Below are 25,000 nucleotides of genomic sequence, written 5' to 3' on the forward strand. Positions count from 1 at the left end.
CAAAGAAAATACGTTGATAAGAAACAGACTCACAAGGAATTGAACTAAGACGGAAAAATGTAGTGATCGGAGACTGGCGATCAGACATCTCTCGTGGAGACAGTGATGAAGATGATGTTCATTTCTTGATATAAATTCGAGCATTATTACCAGTTCAATTGAATTCGTTGAAGGTGTTCATCACTGATGTTGTAGTTCAAGGTCTTATTAAAAAAAATTGTCATCCCTTAATTTCGTGTTTTATATTAATGTATTACGACAAGAATCCATGTATCTATGTTCTTGGAAATTATTACGCGAGTCTCATTAACTGGAATCCTGTGGCTTCTGTTTTGCCAAAAATTGTTTAGAATGTCTTATACATCTAATACATAGTGATATGTTTTCCTGCATTTCTATGAGTTTTCGAGGAAGTGGGTATGTGTCTGCGAGTGAAATATCTTCATGTGAATATATGTTTCGACAGCTATTTCCCTCCCGGAAGAGAGCTCAGAGCTCGTATGACCGATCTATGGGTAATGCTATGACCTATCACACATACACACACACCCAACTCCCCGCCCACGAGAGTCAGAGTAACGACCCGAAGCACAGCGATACCGAAATAATTTCGGCCCTGGGCAGGATTCGAACTGGGTACTGTGAGCACGCACCGTACTTCCCAGTGTGTGTATGTATGTGTGTGTGTGTGTGTGTGTATGTTTCGTTTTACAATAGCTTCTTCAGAGGAATGAAGCTACTGTAAAGCGATTCCGGTCAGGAATAAACTCGATGATCGGATCAAGACCCGTGTTTCCCCCTTCCACCTTTCTCATATGTACATATATTTATATACATATATTATGAAGGTATAATGTAGTACCACATTTATAAAATAAGACATATTGATCCACTGTCGGAGAATGAGTAAGATGGACAGAAATTCTGTATATTTCGACCACTATCTGTGGTCCTCTTCAGCGAAGATGACCACAGATAGTGGTCGAAATATACAGAATTTCTGTCCATCTTATCTCATTCTCCGACATTGGGTCAATATGTCTTATATACATATATACCAAAAAACCGTTTCCCTTTTATAAGAGGGGTGACATAGTCAAGACTTCCTTTACCCATCAAAAACCCTTCTTGTTGTCGCGTCTATCTTAGTTTCTTATAAATAAGGGGCCATCCCCGACTTCCGCCCACTCCTTGGGTCAGAAGCAATACAGGACGTCACATCAGATGAAAAGAAAACGGAGACTCTCCATTGCAATTAAAGGTATTGGTCATAAGGATGACTTATGAGTGTAATTGGGTCGTAGAGACATCATTTACGTCACGAAGGTGTATAGCAAGAGCTTCTAGAACCGACTAGTATTGTGACACCAATATTTTAGTCTTACATCCTCACCAACATCAGCGTCGACACTACAATCAGTTTCGCCAGCGTCGTCGTTTTCGTTATCGTTCTCGTCGTCGTCACTGTCGTCGTCATCACCATCATCGCCACTGTCTTCATCGTTATCATCATCATCATCATTGTCGTCGTCGTCGTCGTCGTCATCGTCCTCCTACTCCTCTGTATCATTATCGTCGTTACTACCAACATCATCATCATCATCATCATCATCATCATCATCACCATCATCATCATCATCATCATCATCAACAGGAACAACAGCAACAACAACAAAAACAATTACACCAACACCGTCATTGTCATCATCATCATCATCATCATCATCATCATCATCATCATCATCATCATCATCATCATCAACAACAACAAAACAACAACAACACCATCATCATCATCATCATCATCATCATCATCATCATCATATGTCGATGTCATCATCACCACCATTACCATTAACATCATCGTCACAACTACCATCATCATCATCGTCACCACCATCATCAACAATGACCGTAGTGCCTGGACGTCGCAATACCTTTGCCACTGTGTAGGACAAGGATCCTCCACGTGAGAAGAACGACGACGAACGCAATGACCTCGACCACGCCCATCGCGAGCACTATCAGGAACCGTCCCACTTTCTCACGCCGATGTCGAGACTCTCCCAGATCGCCTCTCTCGACGGGAAAAGAAAAGAAATTCTAGTTCTCTCTCTCTCTCTCTCTCTCTCTCTCTCTCTCTCTCTCTCTCTCTCTCTCTCTCTCTGTGTGTGTGTGTGTGTGTGTGTGTGTGTGTGTGTGTGTGTGTGTGTGCGTGCGTGCACCCGAGGCTCGTAAACAAATAACCTTTTCCCTAGAGTGTGATTCACGCATATTAAGCAACGCGTTTTGTCCTCTGGGATTCATAAATGTGGCAGTAATTTTCGAGCGCCGCAGGGATTCGAGCTAGCACGGATTCTTAAGTTCCCGTGAATCATTGGCATGGAAGGATTCCGTCATTATAAAAACATAAGAATGAAGGAGACTGCAAGAGACCATAAGGCCTACACAAGGCAGCTCCATATCCATCACCACCTGTCATCCCCATCCATAAATTTGTCCAACCGTTTCTTAAAACAACTGATAGTTTCAGCGCTCACTACATGGTTACTAAGCCTATTCCATTGGTTGACCACCCTATTAGTAAACCAATTCTTGCCTATTTCCTTCTTGAATTTAAATTTGTCCAGGATGTAAGGATTACAAAGGCGGAGCATGCCGACAGGAGACCTTTTGGTCCATATCAAGGTCGGGTGCAAAAAAAAAAAAAAATTATAATAAATTGATAAATAAATAGATAAATAAAACGAATAAACAAAAAATATAATAATGTAAATAGTAATGAATAAAATAAATGCATAGGTATAGTTAAATAATAAACAAACAGGTAAATAGTAAATGATAATAAATTGACATATAACTAATGATAAATGAGAATTAAGCAAATAAATGTATTATATGTGTCTTTCCGCACACACACGTCCGACCTCACACGTGTTTTTAATCTACTGTGCACACGACCCTATTACGTATACATATATATATATGTATATATATATATATATATATATATATATATATAATATATATATATACACCAGTACTCTTTTCCCCTTTGAAAAAGAGCAACCGAGTGAAAACATGCCTTTACTACTCTAGGAAGAAAAATTCATATAGAAAACGAAATCCCCATTTCTCTTCGCTTCATTATGCTTAGTGGGAACACATGAGTGGTATCCTTATCCCCCAGCCACAGGAACATTAGAAAAAAGAGGTTAAGCTTACAATGGATATATTAATATCCTTATCAATGAATGTCTTCTGCACATATAATTGTGTTGTTTTGATTATTGACATTTTTTGTGCCAACGATGGCCGGCCAGGGTTACCAACTTTACTGAGGCAAGGCTTACCAACCTAACAGAGACAAGGCTTACCAACCTTACCGAAACAAGTACTCAGGCACCCTGTCACATTTTATCCGTATTCCTGTCCTTCTCCGTAGACATTAAAGATTTTCTCTGGAGCAACTGCACATGAAATTCTTCTGTTATGGTGTTGTGATGAGATTGTTGCCTAATAAAATGCCTTTTATCCTATAAACAAGTTTATGACAGCAAAATACGATGCCTAAACTTCTTAGAACTTTATCACGTAGGATGTCCTCATCTGAATAAAGTCGTTAGATAGATAAAGATTTATAGACTACATCATCGTGTTAAGGAACTTAAAATGCGGGAGATGGTCTCTTCAACTGAATAAAATCTACTGGTAGAATGAGGTGTATATATCTATATACACACATATATATACATATATATATATAATATTATATATATAATATATATACATATATATATAATATATATATATTATATATATATATATATATATAACTAAAACCCACTCTCGGAAAAAGACGAGCTGAGATACAGAGTAAACCGTATATTTCGACCACTGTGATCCTCTTCATCAGGTACATGAAGAGGGTCACACGTATCTGCTGAAGAGGATCACAGTCAGTGGTCGAAATATACGGCTTATACTGTATCTCAGCTTATCTTTCAACGACAGTGGGTCTAAGTTTTATTCTAATCATGTGTTACTGTATCTATGTCATTATATATATATATATATATATATATATATATATATATATATATATATATATATATATATATATATATAATAAAAGATCGCTGGCAGGCACTAAGGCTGTAACTCCTACTCGGTGTTGAAGAGTATTTATGGGGGAGTGCTGAAAAGATAAAGAAAGGAAAAAGGAGTCTCCACGACTCTAATACAAATACAAATCAAAATCCAAACGACGTCCAAGTCAGCACCACGTCTCCAATTCTTTCAGAATCACCTTTGGCACTCTTGGTTTCTTCGTGATATATATACGCCTTGATGACGTCTACCATAAGAGAGATAAAGCGTCTCCCCTTTACTCACTGACGAGCGTCTGGCACCGGTGCCAAAGGCGAAGAATTCAAAAGATTCTTTTCCCCCAAAAGGGAGACAAAAGATTTCCTCCACCTCTCCCTTCTCCCTCTGCGTCTTTATGTCTCTAAATGGACGTAAGTGTGGACGTAAGTACAATTGGCTCCACTTCACACTGCCACGTCGTCTAGTGTCTTCTAGTGAGGTGAAGAAGGCGACGCGAATGCGCCTTTTACGACCGAATCAACTTGTTTGTATCGTAAATGTTCGACGTAAAGAATACAATTGGTACAGCCGGCCCAAAGGCGACAGGCACCGTAATACTGGAAACCAAAGCCAAGTTTACGTAGGGGTGAACGCAAACTTACACACACACGCACGCACACACACACACACACACACACACACACACACACACACACACACACACACATATATATACATATATATATATATATATATATATATATATATACATGTGTGTGCGTGTGTGTGTGCATGTTTGTGTATGTGTGTATGCGTGTGTGTGTGTGTATATGTGTGTATGCGTGTGTGCATGCGTGTGTGTGTGTGTGCGTGCGTGTGTGCATATATATATATATATATATATATATATATAATATGTGTGTGTTTGTGCGTGTGTGTGTGTGTTTATACATATCTAAGAACCAATACCAACATCATCTTCCATGGGCAGAGTCTACCAGAACCAACATCCTCGCCGCAGTGTATCGTGCCTCTGGAGCGCAGTCACACAGTGTCTTTGCTCCACGGGAGAGTGGCCTGGTCCGTGGGCGCTATTATGACACTGACACGTTGTGAAGTGACACGTCTGTTTTGATTGCGTTCCTCCCGGAGCCCCGACGTCTATCAAGGAGAGAGGCGCTAAGAGCCGAGGCAATTAGGGCTGTTTTAATTCGCAGTCTCGACTGAAATCTGAAACAATGCAAAAACGGTGAAATATGTCGGGAAAAAGTTAAGACAAATATCTCAATGTTGGTCCGTAACGATATATATATATATATATATATATATATATATATATATATATATATATATACATATATGTATAATATATGTAAATATATATATACATATATATATATATATACATATATATAATATATATATATATATATAATAATAATAATAATAATAATTCCGACTGTCGTTCTCTAATTCGAACCGAGACTTGTTAAATCACAGAGCCATCGCTCTACCAGTTGAGCTAACGGGCCTATATATATATATATATATATATATATATATATATATATATATATATACATAATATATATGTATATGTATATATATATATATATATATACATATGCGTATGTATATTCATATATGTATATGTATATACATATATGTATATATATGTGTGTGTGTATATATCAGTATACATATATATATACATACATATATATATATATATATATATATATATATATATATATATATATATGAATATATATGTTCGATAAAATGCAATAATAATCAATCAACCAGCGAGGTCTTCTACTATAAAGAATTAGAGCTTTCTATTGGTTGATATATTTCTAAATTGCTTTTGACATTGATGTGAATTTGGCTGTTAGAAGATATTTAGGAAGTAAAATAAAACAGGGTGAATATCATCCGTAGACATCTCTCCTCTCTTGCTCCCTTTTCTCTCACTCTTTCTCTATCACTCTCTCTCTCTATCTCTCTCTCTCTCTCTCTCTCTCTGTGTGTGTGTGTTTCTTTAATACACACGCACGCACTTACATACGCACACACACACACATACACACACACGCACACACAGATACACACACAAACACACGCACACACATATATACATACATATATACACACGCACACACACAAACACACAGGAGCTGTTGTGGATCAAATAACTTTTTATTCATCCTCCTCCATCGTCGTAAACCGACGGGGATCGGCCGTTCGAGAGGAAAGTATCATTAGTGAATAGGAGTAGTGACTGCCACTATCCCGGGCTGTTGTAGGCGCTAGTGAGCGTGGCGTCTATAGAACCAGAACTACCCATGGATGGTTATTATTCTATCTAATTTTATTTTATTTTATTTTCATTTTTTTTTATGTTTATTCGATCTTATTTTATTTTGCTTTATCTTATTTTTGTTTTATTCTGTCTTGTTTCATCTTTATTTTGTTTTATTTCATTTTATTTTATTTTATCGTAATCTATTTTATTTTGTTTCGTTGTGTTTTATTTTACTTTGTCTTGTCTTGTCTTGGCTTGTCTTATCTCATTTCATTTTATTTTATCTTGTTTCATGGAGGATGCATTTCCTCTTATATGAAGATAAGATAGTTCGTGAGCGCCATTGCACGGCATCAGGCGCAATATTTGCACCTCGGTGTATCTGCTCGGCCCAGCATAATAGCAAGCTTCCCACAAACTCGATTTATGCATCCATTCACTCGAGTTTCTTTTGTTTTGTCCCAAATCTCGATCATTCCCGCACGGGAGCACTTCCCGTTTTCTTCGCGAGCCCGGCATTCCGTTTTCTTCCCCCGTTTTCTTCGCGAGCCCGACATTCCGTTTTCTTCGTGAGCCCGACATTCCGTTTTCTTCCCCCGTTTTCTTCGCGAGCCCAACTTTCCGTTTTCTTCCCCGTTTTCTTTGCAAGCCCGACATTTTGTTTTCTTCCCCCGTTTTCTTCGCGAGCCCGACATTCGTTTTCTTCCTCTCGTTTTCTTTTCTTTAAGGAGCGTGGGTTGACCACTTTCTTTGCATTTTGTCACTTAGGGAAAAGTTTAGTTATTCTGTGTTTACGATTGGTCGAGACAACGAGAGTGGATACATGCAAATAAACGTCACATCCTCTCATTGTTTTTTTTTTTTTCACGGGAAAGCGGGCCTCTTCAATGACGACGAGGATAAACAAGAGCGACCTGTTTGTTTGAATTAAAAGATATGTTTACGTACACACACACAGATGTATACACAAACATAATTACGTACACATACGTTTGTATATATGTGAATATGCTTATGTATATGTACATATATATATGCATTTATGTGTATGTATATAAATATATATATATGTGTGCGTGTGTGTGTGTGTGTGTTGTGGTGTGTGTGTGTATGTGTGTGTGTGTGTGTGTGTGTGTGTGTGTGTGTGTGTGTGTGTGAATTATAAGTACGAGTATTACCCTCAGCAAAGTCCAGATACAAGAAAGGAGAAAAGACGAAGGAGAAAAAACGTGCATCCACGGGATCAAATTCCACTCGTAAGACTTTCCAATCTTATTTCACTTCCGTGAAGTTAATTCGGTGATCATGAGCGATTCTCTTTTGTTTGCGTCCAGGGGTCGTTTATATCTTTATCCACGAGAATATAGAAATGGCCGAGAGGAAAAAGTAAAATAAAACAAAAGCTAGTTAGGAATTACGGGCGGTTTTTATCACTTCAAGTATGATGTCCTTCCATCGATTGACAAATGTCGATAATCCTCGGTGACAAAACACATTTTGTTCTACACATGACGGAGCGTCGTGTACAAAATTCGCTTTAATTCGTGTTCTGAAATATAGTTGACTGAAGTTATGTTTTTACAAAAAGACGATTGGCAGCACCCAAGACCATCACCTTTGCCTTGTGTGCTATGATAACTGTCGGGAATCGAACCCGGCTTCTTGCATTTACGATACGTGCCGGAAATTAAATTCGCCAAGATATTACACAAGCACAACGAAGAGAACTTGACTTGCATTAATGGAATGTAATCCTACATTTAAGAGGCTTCAAGACTGTTTTACATCCGTGGAAGAGAGTTTGGATGGTAAGGGCCAAATTACGCTGTTAATTCAGTTGGCCGGCGACCATAACTACATTTTACGAAAAACATAGCTCGAGAGACAATAGGAAGTGGAATTAGATAGACAAAATTCATTACAGAACTGTAAATTCCTTTATGTGCATTGTGTGTGCGTGTGTGTGTGCGTGTGTGTGTGTGTGTGTGTGTTTGTGTATTTACCTATTATCTTACGGGAAGGGTAGCTACGCTCGTAGTGCCCCATCTCTGTATCTCGCTGTATCTAATTTGTCCTTAAACTCTTCAGTTGTATTTACCGTATGTGTGTATGTTTGTGTGTGTGTGTGTGTGTGTGTGTATGTACCTAGTTGTATCTTACGGGAAGGAGAGCTACGCTCGTAGTGCCCCGCATGTATCTCACCATATCAAATATGTTCTTAAATTCTTGAGTTTATTTACCATGTGTGTGTGTGTGTGTGTGTGTGTGTGTACGCATATATGGGTGTATGTATTAATGTCTGTGCACTTATTTTTGTGCTAGTAAAGGGGGAACTTTACCGAAAATAAGTTATCCTAGTCATCATGATGACGCAATCTGCATATGTTTTGCTAAGCCAGAAATCATCCAATTCCATTTAGTTTAGCATCATACCCAGGGATGCCATTCGTACGATGATTATCGTACATTATACGATTATTTAACCCCCCTTACGATGTACGATAGTGTACCTCTTTATCGTACAGTTTGTACGATATTTTTCTGTATTTCGCACGATTTGTACGATAAGTTTCGATGTTTATTAAATAATTGTACGACAATATTATGTTCGGAATCTGGCAACCCTGGTCACGCTTATCAAGTACTCCTCCGAATTGAAGAGTCCTTAACCTCGGCCAAATATATACAAAGGTCCGTCACCGTATTTAGGGGGTTATAACCTTAATCCCCGGGCCGAGTATCTCGATCGAAAAGAAAAAGGACAGATACAAAGGACCCCGAATGAGTAAGACGGATTAAGGGAAAGTCTGCTGTAAGGAGGAGGAGGAGCTTGTAATGGACGAGGTACAGATCAGGAAATATCTCAAGGAAATCCGCCCTTGCAACGACGTAAACAGATTTAAAAGAGAAGATGCGATAACGAAAGAAAATAGGTAATCATTTTGCATGTTTATTCTCTCTTCAGTGTTTGTACGTGAATACTTGTGCGTGTGTGTGGGTGTGTGGGCGTGCGCGCGCGCGCGCGTGTGTGTGTGTGTGTGTGTGATTCACCATGGTTCACCATGGTCTTGACTCACGTGTTGGACTCATGATCGACAGCTATTTCCCTCCCGAAAGAGAGCTCAGAGCTCCTATATGACCGATCTATGGGTAATGCTGTGACCTTACGCGTACACAAACACCCAACTCCCCACCCACGAGAGTTGGAGTAACGACTCGCAGCGCAGCGATACTGAAATTATTTCAGCCCTGGGCGGGATTCAAACTCGGACCGCTGTAGCAGCAGTTGCGAACTCTGCTGCCGCTACAGTGTGCGTGTGTGTGTGTGTGTGTGTGTGCGTGTGTGTGCGTGTGCGTGTACGTATGTGTGCGTGTGTGGTCGAGTGGGCGCCTCAGTTCCACATGTTTCTGACCATGTTCATCTACGTATTTGACTGTGACCATGTGTCCTTTTGTAACACATGAAGCTGTGTGTGTACACAGTAGAACGATGTCGTTTGCGTACAGACGAAAATAACACGGAGAAAATGACGAGCGTAAGGAAATGGTGTTAATGGAATGGTGTTGTCGGTGTCACGGCGCGGAACGGAATCGAAAGTTTTCGCGGCAGACGAGGAGAATTGGCTTCTTCATATTCTTTACGCATACGAAAAGGGGTGTTTACAGTACATGAGGTCTATGCGTTTTTTTGTTGTTGTTTTGTTTTTTATCTTTTATCTATATCCAATATTTTTCTTTCCTTCCCTTTTCATTTCTTTTTGTTTATTTTTTTCTTTTTACTTAATTTCTCTTCTTTTCTCTCATCTTTTCTTTTTGCAATTTTCATTTTATTCTTTTCATTCTTCCTTTTATTTGCTAATTTATTTCTTCTTTTGTTTTCTTTTTTCTTTTTACCTATTATTTTTACTTCTTTATTTTTATATATTTTTTCTATATATATGCTGTGTGTGTTTGTGTATTCAGCATAAAACATTAGATGTCTACTGGGGTTATCGAACCAAATTCCTCACTGACAAATGAATACCAAGAACCGTTTCAGAAGATGTCTGGCAAGATTCGAACCTGCTCAATACATGTTTCCACTTTCAGACGAATAAAATCGTCTGACGACAAGTAGAACAAAATTTGCATGAAAGTTCGTCACTTTTGTGATTTTATCAAAATCGTACTCAGGTCTCCGTCACAGTGCATCTCCAAATGAATGAATAAATAAATAAATGAATAGATAAATGAATAAATAAATATAGATAAATAATTAGATAAATCTCCGTTACAGTGCATCTCCAAATCAAAGATGAATAAATGAATAAATAAATAAATAAATATAAAAACGTGTGATTTTTTTATTTAATAAATTTGAGAGTGGATGTCATTCGTGTTTGATTGCCTGAAGAAAGAGATATCTCAAGAAACGTCATAAACTAAAAACTCTAATACTTTTGATATACAAATCTGAAAAATTCATCAGATGGCTTGAAGACACACCTTTCTTTAAAGTATTACTGTATGACTTCCATTCTAAAGGGGATCTATAAGTCTACATCTAGTTATTGATTTCGATAAACAATTTGCTTCATGGAAATACGACTCTGGTTAGATTGTTTTCTAGATCAAGTGTCGCCCGGGGTGTCGTCCTTTCGACGAAGTAATGGGAAAATAACGACACAGTATAATGGGGTTGTGGTTTTACAGCTCAAAGCTCCACAGCAGCATTATGGTCTTTGACATTCAGATTAGTGTACCTCTGCACACCGTCAAATAAGATGATTTTTATGTTGTGTAGTAGAGAAATGTTAGAGCGCCTGAGATATTACACACACACACACACACACACACACACACACACACACACACACACACACACACACACACACACACACACACACACATGTATATATATATATATATATATATATATACTGTATATATATATATGTATATATCAGCAGCAAGTTTTCCTGTAGACATATTTCGTTAAAGACAACAGCAATATTTGCATTGATGATCTTCTTAAGGATGTTTACAAGAAGTCTATATATAGACTTGTCTTCTGTATTTAAGATCGCTATCTCTCGTCTGAAGGACAGGAGTCAAACCCAGGAAAAGAAAAAGTAGAATTTTAGTGGTACTTGACGTTTCTTACACATTGTACATTTTCAAAGACAATGACAAAAGGTCGGAGGACAAGATCTTATGTACAAATGTAGATATATATATATATATATATATAATATATATATATATATATATATATATATATATATATATACAGTATATGTATATAAAAAAAATAATAAGAAGAAATAGGGGATCAGGTATCAAAGGGGCATCGAAGCCGTAAACGCATGGACCAATATTTTTATTTTGCAATGTTCGCTTGGTTTAGATAGACTAGGTTAGGTTTTATTTCGTAGTCCACGTTATGTTAGGATGGGTGAGATTAAGCTACACATTTTGTAATGTAATGTTTGTTTGCTTGGGTTAGGTAGGTTAGGTTAGGTTCGGTTCTATTTGGTAGGCGACGGTATGTCAGGATAGGTGACATTAATCTACACATTTTGCAATGTAATGTTTGCTTGGGTTAGGTAGGTTAGGTTAGGTTAGGTTTTATTTGGTAGGCCACGTTATGTTAGGATAGGTGAGAATAAGCTACATATAGTAAAGACTGAAACAGATTATACGTCAGTCCTGGACGCTTACCAAATTCACAATTGCAGATGAAGCATGACACAGACCTACCGCGGCTCGTGCCCGACTTTACGAAGAACCCCGACGATGACTCGCAGTTGCAGGAGATGCCAAGTGGCACTAAGCAAGGGCGTGGCACTGTGGCACTGTGGCAGTGTAACTTTGGTCCCCCCCGGACTCCCAAGACGAACCCATAGAGTGCTACTGTCTGCCCCCCCCCCACCCTTGCTACTGGCATCAGGCTGTAGGCAACAAAAAGGGAGGGGGGGCGTGGGGGGGACTCTTTGACTCATAACCTCTTCCACCCCCCCAACTCCACTTCCACGCCCCAACACCTTCTCCTCCTCCTCCTCGTCTTCCTCCGTCTCTTCCTCCTCCTCCTCCTCCTCCTCCTCCTCTTCCTCCGTCTCTTCCTCCTCCTCTTCCTCCTCCTCCTCCTCCTCCCACATCCCTGTGTGCCCATGTGATTCACATTCCTGATTCTCCCCTCTCTCTTCTTTCGTCTCTCCCCCTCACAATGATATGCGTCAGTGTCCACGATTTTTAGTTAGTTATTTTCTTTTCTTCTTCTTTTTTATTTAATCTTGGCGCTGTCATGAGGCATATTTCAATATGGACGGGTGGCAGTCATAATAAAAAATAAATAGATAAAAAATTGATAATAATGATAATAATAACAAAAGTAATAATAATAATAATAATAATAATAATAATAATAATTTATAATAGAAGAATACCAGGTACAGAAAAATTAAACATCTAATTGAAGACTTACTACAGCATGTATCTTATGCTCTCAAACAATCATTGTGATTTTTTTTTTTTCAAAGTAACTTTTCCTCTTAAACGAGTAAACGGGAGAATATTTCATAAAATGTTCCCTCAGGAAATATCTTTAGAACTAAAATTTTTCTTTTTATGCAACTCTCGGTACTTGGGGGTAAGCTTCCCGCGTAGGCAGTCACAGGAATTAGTCGTGTGATTCATTTTCAGATATATTCTATGAATATCAGACTTCTGAAATATATCAGTCATCTCTTTGAATAGGAACATACACCTAGACAGTCCCTAACTACCCTTGACACACTCCATGTATGGTGTGTGTGTATGTGTGTGTGTGTGTGTGTGTGTGTGTGTGTGTGTCCGTGTGTGTATATGTGTGTGTGTTTATGTTTGTGTGTGTGTGTGTGCGTGTGTGTGTATGTGTGTGTGTGTGTGTGTGTGAGAGAGAGAGAGAGAGATTCACCATTGCCTTGGATCACGTGTTGGACTCGTGATCAACAGCGATTTCCCTCCCGGGAGAGAACTCAGAGCTCATGTATGACCGATCTATGGGTTATGATGTGACCTTACGCGCACACACACACACACACACACACACACACACACACACACACACACACACACACACACACCAACTCCCCTCCCACGAGAGCTGGAGTAACGACTCGCAGCGCAGCGGTACTGAAATTATTTCAGCCCTGGGCGGGATTCGAACCTGGACCGCCGTAGTGGCGCCCGGTAACGCTATTACTGTGTGTGTGTGTGTGTGTGTGTGTGTGTGTGTGTGTGCGTGTGTGTGTGTGTACACGTATACGTGCTTGTGTATACTTAGTGAATATTCATTCGCTTACAACCTCACGGAAACACACCACTTAATCCCAACCATCTCCAGACGATTGATCCGGCACCGCGTTTAACGAAGAACAGAATGGTGAGCCTGGCGAAGGAGTCTGGGTGCCAGGCGGAGGGACGGGCCTCGCCGAAGAGTGCCAAAGAGAGGAGACAAAGGTAGACGTTCGGTTCTCATGTGTCGCCTTAGTCGCCAAATCATGATTCATGAAGCTTCGAACCAGGTGGCGGAGTACTGCCAGACAAGGCTAGGGGTAGCCGTATGTGGCCTTTTTAAGATGTTGTATTTTTAGGACATGGTAGTATTTTAGGACATAATTGTATTTTAGGACATGATTATTTTAGGACATATATGTATTTTAGGATTTTGTTACATTTGTAGGTTTTCTGGTTCTTTGGAGATATTTTGGTCTTTTAGGATGGTTTGGTCAGTGTAAGAAGCGAATTAAGTCCTTTTTTTCTTAGGTAAGAAAAAAAAGGACATGCAGTTTATACCATCAGATTTATCCGATTCAAATGAGAAATTTTTCGGTTCTGCGCTTAGATATGTCCTTTTTTGTATAAATTTCTTCTTCTTCTTCCAACCCTGAAATAGGCCCCAGGCCGCGACTTTGGCTTGTTAACGACAGGCTGGCACTTAAGCCCCGCCCACTTGTCTATAGTGACGTCACTCTGGTAGATTAAAATCGCCTGGCGCCATTCATAATAAAAGCCTTTAGATTCGCCACTTTAACGATGGAATTTCATCGAGACGGTTCGAATTCAGTAACTCCTCCCATGACAAACAGAATCGTCTGTTTTTAGCCAGAAGAAAATGCGTAAAGGGAGTCACTTGCCAAGGCTGAATATATTTACGCCGTGAGTCGCTGAGCTGCGTGTGAATTCGCCAGATGCGAGCCGTACAAACTCTGCAACTTTGGAAAACCTTGTTAAAAGAGAAATTGTTCCACCAGGAGTCGCTTCACTCCAACTGGGGACATGACACTCCCAACTTTGTATTTGTGTCAAACTATCTCATGTGGAGTACATGGACTGATTTATTTATTTATTTATTCATTTATTCATTTACTTATTATTTATTTATTTATTACTTATTTATCTATTTATTTATTCATTCATTCATTCATTTGTTTTTCGTCTCTCCTTTTCTGTATTTTATGTCTTTTCGAATTTCGGTCAACTGGTGTCTCAACACCAAAAGAATTTTTGTAGCTGGCACAGATAAAAAAAAAAAAGAGACATATTTTGATATTCGCGTTTGAGTACTCAATGTTTTTACATATATTTCTTTTCACGCATATTTCGTTAGAACCCAGAATCGAAGCGAGGTAGAAGTAGGATGAGGTTGGGAGGAGGAGATAGTAGGAGTCTCAACCCAAAAAAGGTCTTCACGGGATTCTAACGCGTTTCGCGAAGGAAGGATATTCCTTTCGACGCGAAACTCGTAATAACTCAATAATCCTGTGAGAACCCTTTCTATTTTTTTTAGTTTGCGTCTCTTGAAGCCACAGACACTCAGACTCTCTTCCCTCTCCCCCCCCCATCTTCCTTTTATTTATTTATTTATTTTTTTTTTAATCAGGTCTTTTTTTTTTTTTTTTTTTTCCAAAATTACCGTTTTCTAGCTCAGCGAATACAATGCTTTTGTTTTTATGATTCGCTGGCTGAGCGGGTTAGGGCGTCGTAACTTACGGCGAAGGTCGAGGGGGTGACGGTTCGAACCCTGCCACCGGCGAAGTTGAACCAAGGGCATTATGGTTCATTAAATTCCACGCTGCAAAGTCCTCTGTGAAGGGCATCGTCCTAGCCTTCTGATAAGGGGGAGTTTGTGACGTTAAACCATATCAAGTTTGGTTACCATAGTCGAAGTTATCGCTCAGGCTATATGACTCAGTCGCTATGACCTTTCAGAACAGAATTGCCTGACGATAGACAGAATAAAAACAAATAATTTAAGATACTGAAGCAAGGGCCGTGTGCTGTCCACACCAGGATTACCGGTGACGGTGACATATTTTCCCACTGACTTGTGTCTTTGGCGCCGTGACTGACACGTCGTGAGCCACAACGCCCGATTGGCGCCGGCGCCGGAGCCTCTTAGTTTGTCCGCGGTGCCAACCGGACTTCTGTTGTCGCCATCTCTCGACGGAATGAATCCCGGGAACTTTTCGTTTTTTTTTTTTTATTTATTTATTTATTTATTTATTTATTTTTTTTATTTTTATTTTTTTTTTACTAAATTTGTTTGTTTGAGGGTGTTAGTACCACTATTAAAGATACTACTTCTCTCAACACTAATAACGTCACCGACAACACTAGTACCACCTACAACCAGCACCACCCTCACCAACACCACTATCATCATCTTTTATCATCATCATCATCATCGTCGTCGTCATCTTCGTCGTCATCATCATCATCATTATCATCATCATTATCATCATCATCATCATCATCATCATCATCATCATCATCATCATCATCATCATCATCACCACCACCACCACCACCACCACCTTCATCATCATCATCATCATTATCATCATCATTATCATCAAAAACTACAGTGAAAAACCGGGAGGTTGAATTCCTTTCTCATTGTTTTCCATTTGTGATTTAGTTTAAGTCGTTGTTTATCTACTTCTGTGTATCTTACCCATCACTTGTTTTTCTTTGATGCAGTTGGTTGTTTTCGTTTTGTGTCTCTCTAGGTGTGACCACGCTTCTGTGATTACTCACATGTACACAAACGCGCGCGCACATACACCCGCGTGCACACACACGTACACACACATACAAACATACACACACAAATGCACACAGACACACATATACACAGGCACACATACACAGACACATACACACACACACATATATACAAACACACACACACACACACACACACACACACACACACACACACACACACACACACACACATACATACAATGTCAGATAGATTAGAGGGTAACCAGGTATTAAGATACGATATATCACATAACTGGCGTGTTGGTATGACCCTCATACCTTAGTCAAAATAATCTGCAGCCTTTGGGCTGACATTTTTACACTTGAATAACATGTATTACTTATTTTACACACACACACACACACACACACACACACACACACACACACACACACACACACACACACACACGAAACACGTGCGCGCGGTCACGGAGAAATAATTAGAGCGAGGAAGAGGAGCGAAGAAGTTTGCGGTCTTAGACGAAGACCCGAAGCGTCGATGACACAAGACGCAAAGCGTCTCAGGGTCTTCGATCTCGAAGAACGAAGAACGAAGAACCAACAGCCGGCCCCCGAAGTTGAGGAAAAGACCTACTTGGCCCGAACTGCGGCGTGGCTGTCCGAAGGATCCTCAGCAATACTATGAACACAGACACACACACACACACACACACACACACACACACACACACACACACACACACACACACACACACACACACACACACACACACACACACACACACACACACACACACACACACACGGTGGTAGAGTTCCCGGCTGCCACTATGGCGGTCCGGGTTCGAATCCCGCCAAGGGCTGAAACAATTTCAGTATCGCTACTCTACGAGCCGTTACTCCAACTCTCGTGGGCGGGGAATTGTGTGTGTGTGTGCGTGTAAGGTTACAGCATTACTTATAGATCGGTTATTTATAAGCTCTGAGCTCTCATGTGGGAGGGTAGTAGCTGTCGATCACGAGTCCAACACGTGATCCAAGACCATGGTGAATGGTGAATCACGCACACACACACACAAACACACACACACACACACACACACACACACACACACACACACACACACACACACACACACACACACACACACACATCTCTCAAAGTGTCTCTTAGGGTGACGATCCGCGGCAGAATTGGTTAATTGGATAAGTTTTCAGAAAGGGTCTTCAGCCCGAAAAACAAATTAAGAAACCAGACCCAAAAGCTTCATTGTGTTTATCTGGCGTAGGTCTCCGTTTTCGATGCTGAAGCGTTCTTCAAGAGTTCTCAAAACTGTTTTCATTATCAGTTTTTTGTTTTCACATTAAACCTTTTTTTTCTACGGAGGGGGTTTCCTTCGACTGAATAGTCGCCTGACTATAGATAGAATTAACGAAAATTGCTGTAAAATGCTGCGAAAGGATTAAATGTGTATCTCATATGACACCTTTATTGCAGCTATTGCTATTTTTTTTTTTTTTTAATGGTTTTCAAATCTGAGTTAACATATTTTATTGGTCTATTTTGTCGTAATAATTATACATGCACACGAGGTTGCTTTCGAGTGATTGATAAATTCATACTTTAGTAATTAGTCTGACTTGTTGAAGCAATATTATTAGTGAGATTTCAATCATGACGTACTGCAGTAGAAGACAGTTGTTAACGTAGTTATTGTGAGAACAAGTAATCTGCATCATCACTAGGAAACTGCATTATATATATATATATATATATATATATATATATATATACTTATATATATATATAGATATGTATATACTTATATTAATATATATATATATATATATATATATATATATATACGGACATATATATATATATATATATATATATAAAATCATCCAAGTAACTCAATCACATTTACATTGTTATTTGATAGACTAAGAAGAGCCCTTCATCAGTCTCAGTTAGATTGAAGTAAATATGTATTTGATAATTTTTAGAGGTTGTATACTGTAGTGGGAGACTCCACAACCCACAGCCACAACAGTATCATATTCACACGTACAATTCGATGTGATGGAATAAGATGTTCTTCAAGGAAAAGACCCAAGCAATTGTCTTTGATTCTATAGCCCGTTCGTTCCTTTCCACGCCTTTGGTTACCTTAACTCAGGTTGCTTTCCTTCCGTTTTCAGTTTATGGGTTTTGGATTCTCGTTGGTCATAGCCAGAGATGGTCAGAGCACAACTTCGTCTGATCTTATGTAATGCTGTTATTTAGAGAGAACAGTAGAGGAAAGTATCGCTTTCCTTTCCTTCTCTTTTTTTTTTTTTTGTCAGAGAGTTTCCGTAGCCTACGTGTACAGAAAGCTATGGTCTGCCCTTGGCACCTTGACGTGGTGGATGTAAACACCGGGCTCCATAGAAAACGGCCCGTAGGGGAGTGAGTTGGCGAGGCAGCGTGGCAGAGCAGTGCCGGACGGTTCTCGTGCCGCTATCTTGAGCTTCACCCTAAATATACCGGTGCCAGCAACAGTGCCAAGACCCCGCGGGCCACCACTATCGTAGGGGCCGACGCCACCACTCGCTCTTTGGCCACAGAGTGTCAGTCTGCTGGTGCCACAGTAGTAGTTGTGAACCCGCGCGGACGCCTCGCCAGGTTTCTCTAATTTTCCTTCCCCCTCGGTGGCATTAGTTTCACACACACCTATCAAATCCTCTCCCCTTCCCACCTCCCCTCGGGCGTGGAGGGTGCCCCCCGAGAGTGCCAGAACGCTGTGTTCCTCCTTCTTCGTGGGAATAAGCTTCCCGAAGCCGCCGTGATACCCGTGGGCGTTTGTGATCTTGTCGTGTGTTTCGGACGTGTGCCAGTGATAGTGGTGGAGAGGACCCGCTGGTGGTGTGGCTCTCGTCTAGTGTTTAGGTGATAAGGCAGAGGCGTGAGGAGCAGGAAGGAGGAACGAGGAAGGAAGGAAGGGGAGAAGGCGAAGGCGTGGCATGATCTTGTAGAGGTGCTGCAGGCCACGTGTTGACAAGATGGCTAAAGTGGAGGTAGTGGGTCAGACCTCCCACACCATGATGACTCAAAGCTTCCGCCACGAAATAAAGACTCAGAGCTCCTCGATGAGTTCGGAGATCAAGACTCCTGAAGGAGACCTCGGCGACGTGGAGGCCGACTTCCAGAGTCTCGTGAACGAAATGGCCAAGGAAGGGGCCAAGAGGAACGTCAAGGTCCAACAGTTCAGTTCCTCCGAGAGTAAGCAGTCTTTCAGCAGCAGCAGCAGCAGCATCAAAGACGGACATCCAGTCGTTTCTCAGTCCATCAATCAGTCCTCATCTACTTCCGCAACTTCCATCAACACCGGTGTACCTTCAGCTGTTATCCACCCACAGAACCCTCCTCCGCCGCCTCCAGCAGGAGACAGCGGCGTCGTCACAGCCATGCCGGCCATGGTCATCCCTGACGAGATCCCCCGTGGGGGTGGGGAGTCTGAGATCGTTGTCGAAAAGCCCGTCCGAGTTCGAGATCGTATCAGAAAGCTCGAGAAGCAGCTCTCCCAGGAGGCCATTGACCCGACTCCCCCTCCGGAGGTCCTCATGGGCAGGAGAACCGGGTCGATCAAGAATCTTGCGGAGCAGTTCGAGAACCGAGAGGAAGCTCCTGCGGTGCCACTAGTGACGGTCAACCCTTCCGCTTTTAGGGGAACGAATTTGGTCTCCGAGTCCATCAGCAAGTTCCAAACAAGCGAGAGCTCAGAGTCCGTCTCCGCCCCCGAACCGCCCCAAAGGAGGGAGGTCCAGGAGGTCAGGGAGCAGCAGAGTAAGAGTGTGAAGGAGATCATCAACACGTTTTCCCATCAGGAGGAGACAGTGACCAGCAAAAAGGTTGACGGAGACTTCAAGAGTGTCAAAGAAGTCGCCTCGATCTTCAACGAGCCTTTCCAGCCCATGACGACCCCCATTCGTCCCCCGCCGGCCTTCATCACCGAGGGAGACCATCCGGGATCTCAAGAGGACCTCCCAGAACCCATCCCCGTCCTTCCTCCGGCGACGATGCGGAAGACCATGCCCCCAGCTCCTCCTCCAAGGCCTAATGTCCCTCCACCGGAGGCCGCCGCCCCTCCTCCTCCAGAGTCCGGTCCCGCGGTTCCTCCTCGAGATATCAAGTCTAACGATCCTCCCCCGGTGCCTTGGAGGCGGTTCAGGGAGGTTAAACCCGCGGAACCGGCCCCGGTACTCCCGCCAGCACCCGCTCCGGAACCGGCGCTGGTAGTCGCTCCGGAACCGGCACCGAAAGAAGAGCCCAAACCACCTGAACCAGTACCAGAACCGGCACCTGAACCAGTAGTGGAACCTCCAGCAGAACCGGCACCCGAACCGGTACCGGAACCGGCACCGGAACCGGTACCGGAACCGGCACCCGAACCTGAGGTCAAAGCACCAGAACCTGCTCCGGAACCTGTCCCTGAACCGGAACCGGCTGCGCCAGAACCAGTACCAGAACCGGCTGCACCAGAACCGGTTCCAGAACCGGCTGCACCAGAACCGGTACCAGAACCGGTAGCTGAACCAGTTGTAGAGCCCGTAGCCGTAGTCGAACCGGAGGCCAAACCTCCGGTTCCAGAACCGGCTCCAGAACCAGAGAAACCCGTCCCGGCTGAAACCTCAACCAGCGCGAGGGACAAGGCCTTCGAGGAGGCCCTGGCCGAAATCAACAAGTACTCGGAGACTCTCTCCCAGACTTCGACCGAGAGTCGGTCCACTTCGGCAGAAACTGTGGTCCACCAGCCGATCCAGTACTCGGCCCAGGTCCGCTGCGAGGTCCGGTCCCGGGTGACGACCCCGGAAGTCCCGGAGACGCTCCAGCAACAACAGCAACAAATAAGCCAGAGCATATCCGAGACCCGAAGCAGTACCCGCCGCACGCGCTCCTCCTCCACGTCATCTTCGTCAACTTTTGCTTCTGCCATAGCAACGTTCGAAAGCGCTGCTGCTGCTGCGTCGGCTGTGGCCAAAGACAGTCCTGCGCCTGCCAAGCCCACCCCAGCCCCCCCAGCCGCCGCCCCGGCCGCAGCCTCCTCCGCCTCACCACCCAACAAGGCCTCAGTATCACCAGCCACTTCATCATCGATGTCTTCCCTCGTCGCTGAGATCTCAGGCGTCAGGGCCAAGCCGCCGGCACCTAAGGCAGAAGAAGTTCCTCTTGGGCTTCCGAAGCACAGCCTGTTGAGGAGCGCGAGCACAGGCAGCGTCGCCGCCTCCGTCGCTAACTATGGGTCCCTCAGCCGTGCTGGAAGCGAGAAGGATTTGCCCAAGTTCAATGTCAGGAAGGTCAGCCCTGGACCGACCACAAGAACCAGTAAGTGGCTTGTTCTTCGGCGTTCGTTTCAGTTCGAGAAAAGCCGAAGTCACTCATCACTCGGGTCAGAGTTCATTTCTCTTGGAGAAACACTGAAGTGCCTCGATTCCCCCAGGTGTTTTGTGTTCTTCGAACTCCCTCATCACCGGTGTACGGTTCTCTTTAAGAAAAGCCAAAGTCATGCAATGCTTGGGTGTTTTTTGTCCTTCGAAGGCTCTTCGTCAGTGTTAAATTCTCTCGGAAAAACACCGAAGTGTCTCAGTCCCCCTAGTGTTTCGTATTTCTTGAAGTCTTTTTCATTTTACTCTTAGCTCTTTTGAGGACACCTCGAAGTCCATGGAGTGTTTTGTATTCCCTCTCCCTCTCCGCCACCACAAGATCTTCCCTTCTTCCATGTTCATTATCCTTTGAGAACGTCAAAGTTATTATGTGTCCCAGTGTTCTGTGCCACTCGAAGTTCCTCTTCCTCGGTGTCCTGTGACAAAGAACGCGAAGAATTCTTCTGGAGTGCCACTCCTGTATAACCTTGGCACTCTCTCCGAACCCCATCAATCCGTAGCGAGCCACGAGCCGAATAGAACAGTCTGTTGTTTCAAGGGTTAACTGAGATTAACCTCTTCTGAATCGAGTGGAAAGTGTCAATCGAAATAGCTTAACCTCTTGAAGCCAGGGTCTGTCCCTCAGATAAAGCCATTTGGTCCTCGATATGATGAAGTATATAAAGACTGCCACTGGTTAAATCAAAGATTTGGTGGTGATTCATGTACCATTGCACAAGGCTTAAAACAACAACGTTTGTACTATCGAGTTCATTTTCTTACTGCCTCCACGCAATTTTATTCAGATTTACTTGTATTCTCTACCCGTAAAATCGCTGGCAGAATCTTCTCTCCATATTTAGTGCAAGGCACAGTTGGTTTCTAAAGTTTGCCAATAACTTTGTGATGTTTGTTCCCACTAATAGATGGCGCTGCTATTGTCTCTAGCATACGATGATGCAAGCATACCTTACATCCGCAGTGATACTTTATCGAAACACCATATGAATGACATAACTATAATATGGCGCCATCTATGAATACATACGAATAGAATATCACAAACTTATCGGTGAACCTTAGAATCTATCTATAACAGAGGGTCTTCCTGGTGCCGTTCTTTTGTCACACGAACGAAGAAAAGAAAAACAAATCAAGAACGATCGTAAGCATTGCCTTCGCGAATTCGATACTCGATCCTGCGCTCTTGAACGAGCGCTGATTTACACAAGAGGGAGAAACAAGGACCGGACTTTAGTGACCGACTGTGGACGGAATTCCCCCTTTCCGTGAGCGGTTCTGACTCCTACACATTCCGGGGATTTGGGAGTCATCCGTCGCCTGATTGAAATTGCCTGGTGCCAGCCAGAATAAAGCTTATAAAGTACGAAAACACTTTCAAGAGGATTGCCAACGTTTCGTGCATTGATACCTTGAACGTAGTAACGCACGTTATTCATTTTATTCTGGCAAGGAACAGATTATTTTATGCAGAGGAGGGGAAAGTCTTTAGCCTAAACGATGCCTCGATTGTTCTGGATCCCAGATCACGTCGGATTCTCCTTCTTTACCCATTAAAAATCAATTGTCCTTAGCCAGAATATAACATATAAGGAGCGTTACTGTGTTGAATGGGTTAATTTCAAGAACACTTTTAAAGTTTAAAAGATTACCTGGTATTTGTAATCATAAGATTAATAAAGTCTACCACTATAGTCAAAGGGTCAGGAGCTTAGAAAATTAAATCTAAAAAAGTCTATCGTTCGTAAGAACAAGATCCTTGAAGTGTGTCACCATGAGGAGAGTGGTTACCATAAGGTTGTCGGTCTTTGCATCATAGTACATCCTTTATTTATGAAATTCTGTTTCATAGCCTCCTGGAAATAGTTTCAATAGAATAGAAGCCCTCGGCGTTCTCTAATTCCTATTGAATTCCTGCTGGTAAGGAGAGCTTATAAGACTCTTTGGACCCCACCCCGATGGTTCACGGACTCTTATGAAGACCCCTGGTTTAGGTGTTCTTCAAGTCTTCAAAAAAAAAAAAAAAAAAAAAAAAAAAATTATATGAATATGTTGTGAAAGACTTTGGACAGCATCTTGACGAGTTTACACAAGATTGCAAGGTATGAGTGACAAGAAAATAGAAAGGAAAAAAAAAAAAAAGACGACACTAAGTACCTTGGGTGCTTGGTATGATGATAACACACTGCTACAGGAACGGTGTTAGTCTCCCCCCTCGCCTCGAGGGACACTTTTCCTCTTATCTTGGCCGTTTTGTTCGTCTTCGTGGCCCTCGCTCGGTGCCAAAGGAGCTGTAATTTGTCTCAGAGAACCCCCTTCCCTATCGGGAGACACTTCCCTCACCTTCTGGCCTTCGACAGGCGATTTTAATCGTCTCCCTGGAACTCTCTCTTACGTATAGTGAGCAGGGGATCAGCCAGTCATCCCGTTGACGTACGAAATGAATGTTACGGATGTATGTTATGGACGCGATGAAGAGTCTGAGGAAGCTGAGGAAGTTAAAAAAGGCTGAAGGGATTTTTAGGGCTGGATTTAAGGAGACAAACGGATCCTCCAAGATCCCTTTATGTCTCTAGTTTGCTCCCCAGCTGACAAAAATTATCTAGAATGAGCCTTAAAAAAAAAAAAAACGTAATGAAAGAATTAAGTCTTGTCACCATTCCCAAAGACTTTCACCCAAGACCGGCGTTTGGTGAATCGCGTGAACGAAGTGTTTTGAAAGCTGTGACGACACTTTTCGTCGTCACTTTGCAGGTTGCAGGTTTCCGTCGTCGTCGTCGTCTCTCGCAGCTCATCAGGTAGCCAGTACTCGCGGTCAAAAGAGTCGCGGTGGCGAGAGAGAGACTCGAGAGTAAAAATAGATGTTGGGTTGTTTGGGGCGAGTATGGGTGTCTTGAGGGGACGTGGGTGTGTTAATGGCTTGGGTATCACTGCAGATACGTTGTGTGTGCGTGTGTGTGTCTGTGCACATGTGTACGTGTGTGTGCATGTGTGTGTGTGTGTGTGTGTGTGTGCGCGTGTATGTGTGTGTGTGTGTGTGTGGTTGTGTGTGCGTGTGTGTGCATGTGTGTGATTCACCATGGTTCACCATGGTCTTGGATCACGTGTTGGACTCGTAATCGACAGCTATTTCCCTCCCGTAAGAGAGCT

At 42.3% G+C, this 25,000-nt stretch overlaps 2 protein-coding genes across 27 annotated transcripts in view; one reads left to right on the forward strand and one right to left on the reverse strand.

Annotated features, from left to right (window-relative positions):
- Nucleotides 1–25,000, forward strand: part of LOC143021915 (uncharacterized) — a 1,014,474-nt gene that overhangs the window by 545,698 nt on the left and 443,776 nt on the right. The window lies entirely within an intron of this gene.
- On the reverse strand, nucleotides 20,302–21,539 carry LOC143021916 (uncharacterized). The gene has a single exon (XM_076179773.1). It carries the CDS (start codon nucleotides 21,400–21,402, stop codon nucleotides 20,440–20,442), a length of 963 nt encoding a protein of 320 aa, XP_076035888.1. The 5' UTR covers nucleotides 21,403–21,539; the 3' UTR covers nucleotides 20,302–20,439.

The sequence above is a fragment of the Oratosquilla oratoria genome, chromosome 43 (genome assembly GCF_046742065.1).
Source record: "Oratosquilla oratoria isolate Oo_2021 chromosome 43, ASM4674206v1, whole genome shotgun sequence".
Lineage (NCBI taxonomy): Eukaryota > Metazoa > Arthropoda > Malacostraca > Stomatopoda > Squillidae > Oratosquilla > Oratosquilla oratoria.

What these genes read in the sequence shown, in the direction of transcription:
- LOC143021916 (XM_076179773.1), bottom strand. Translation starts at nt 21,402, where the DNA reads ATGGCAGAAGCAAAAGTTGACGAAGATGACGTGGAGGAGGAGCGCGTG.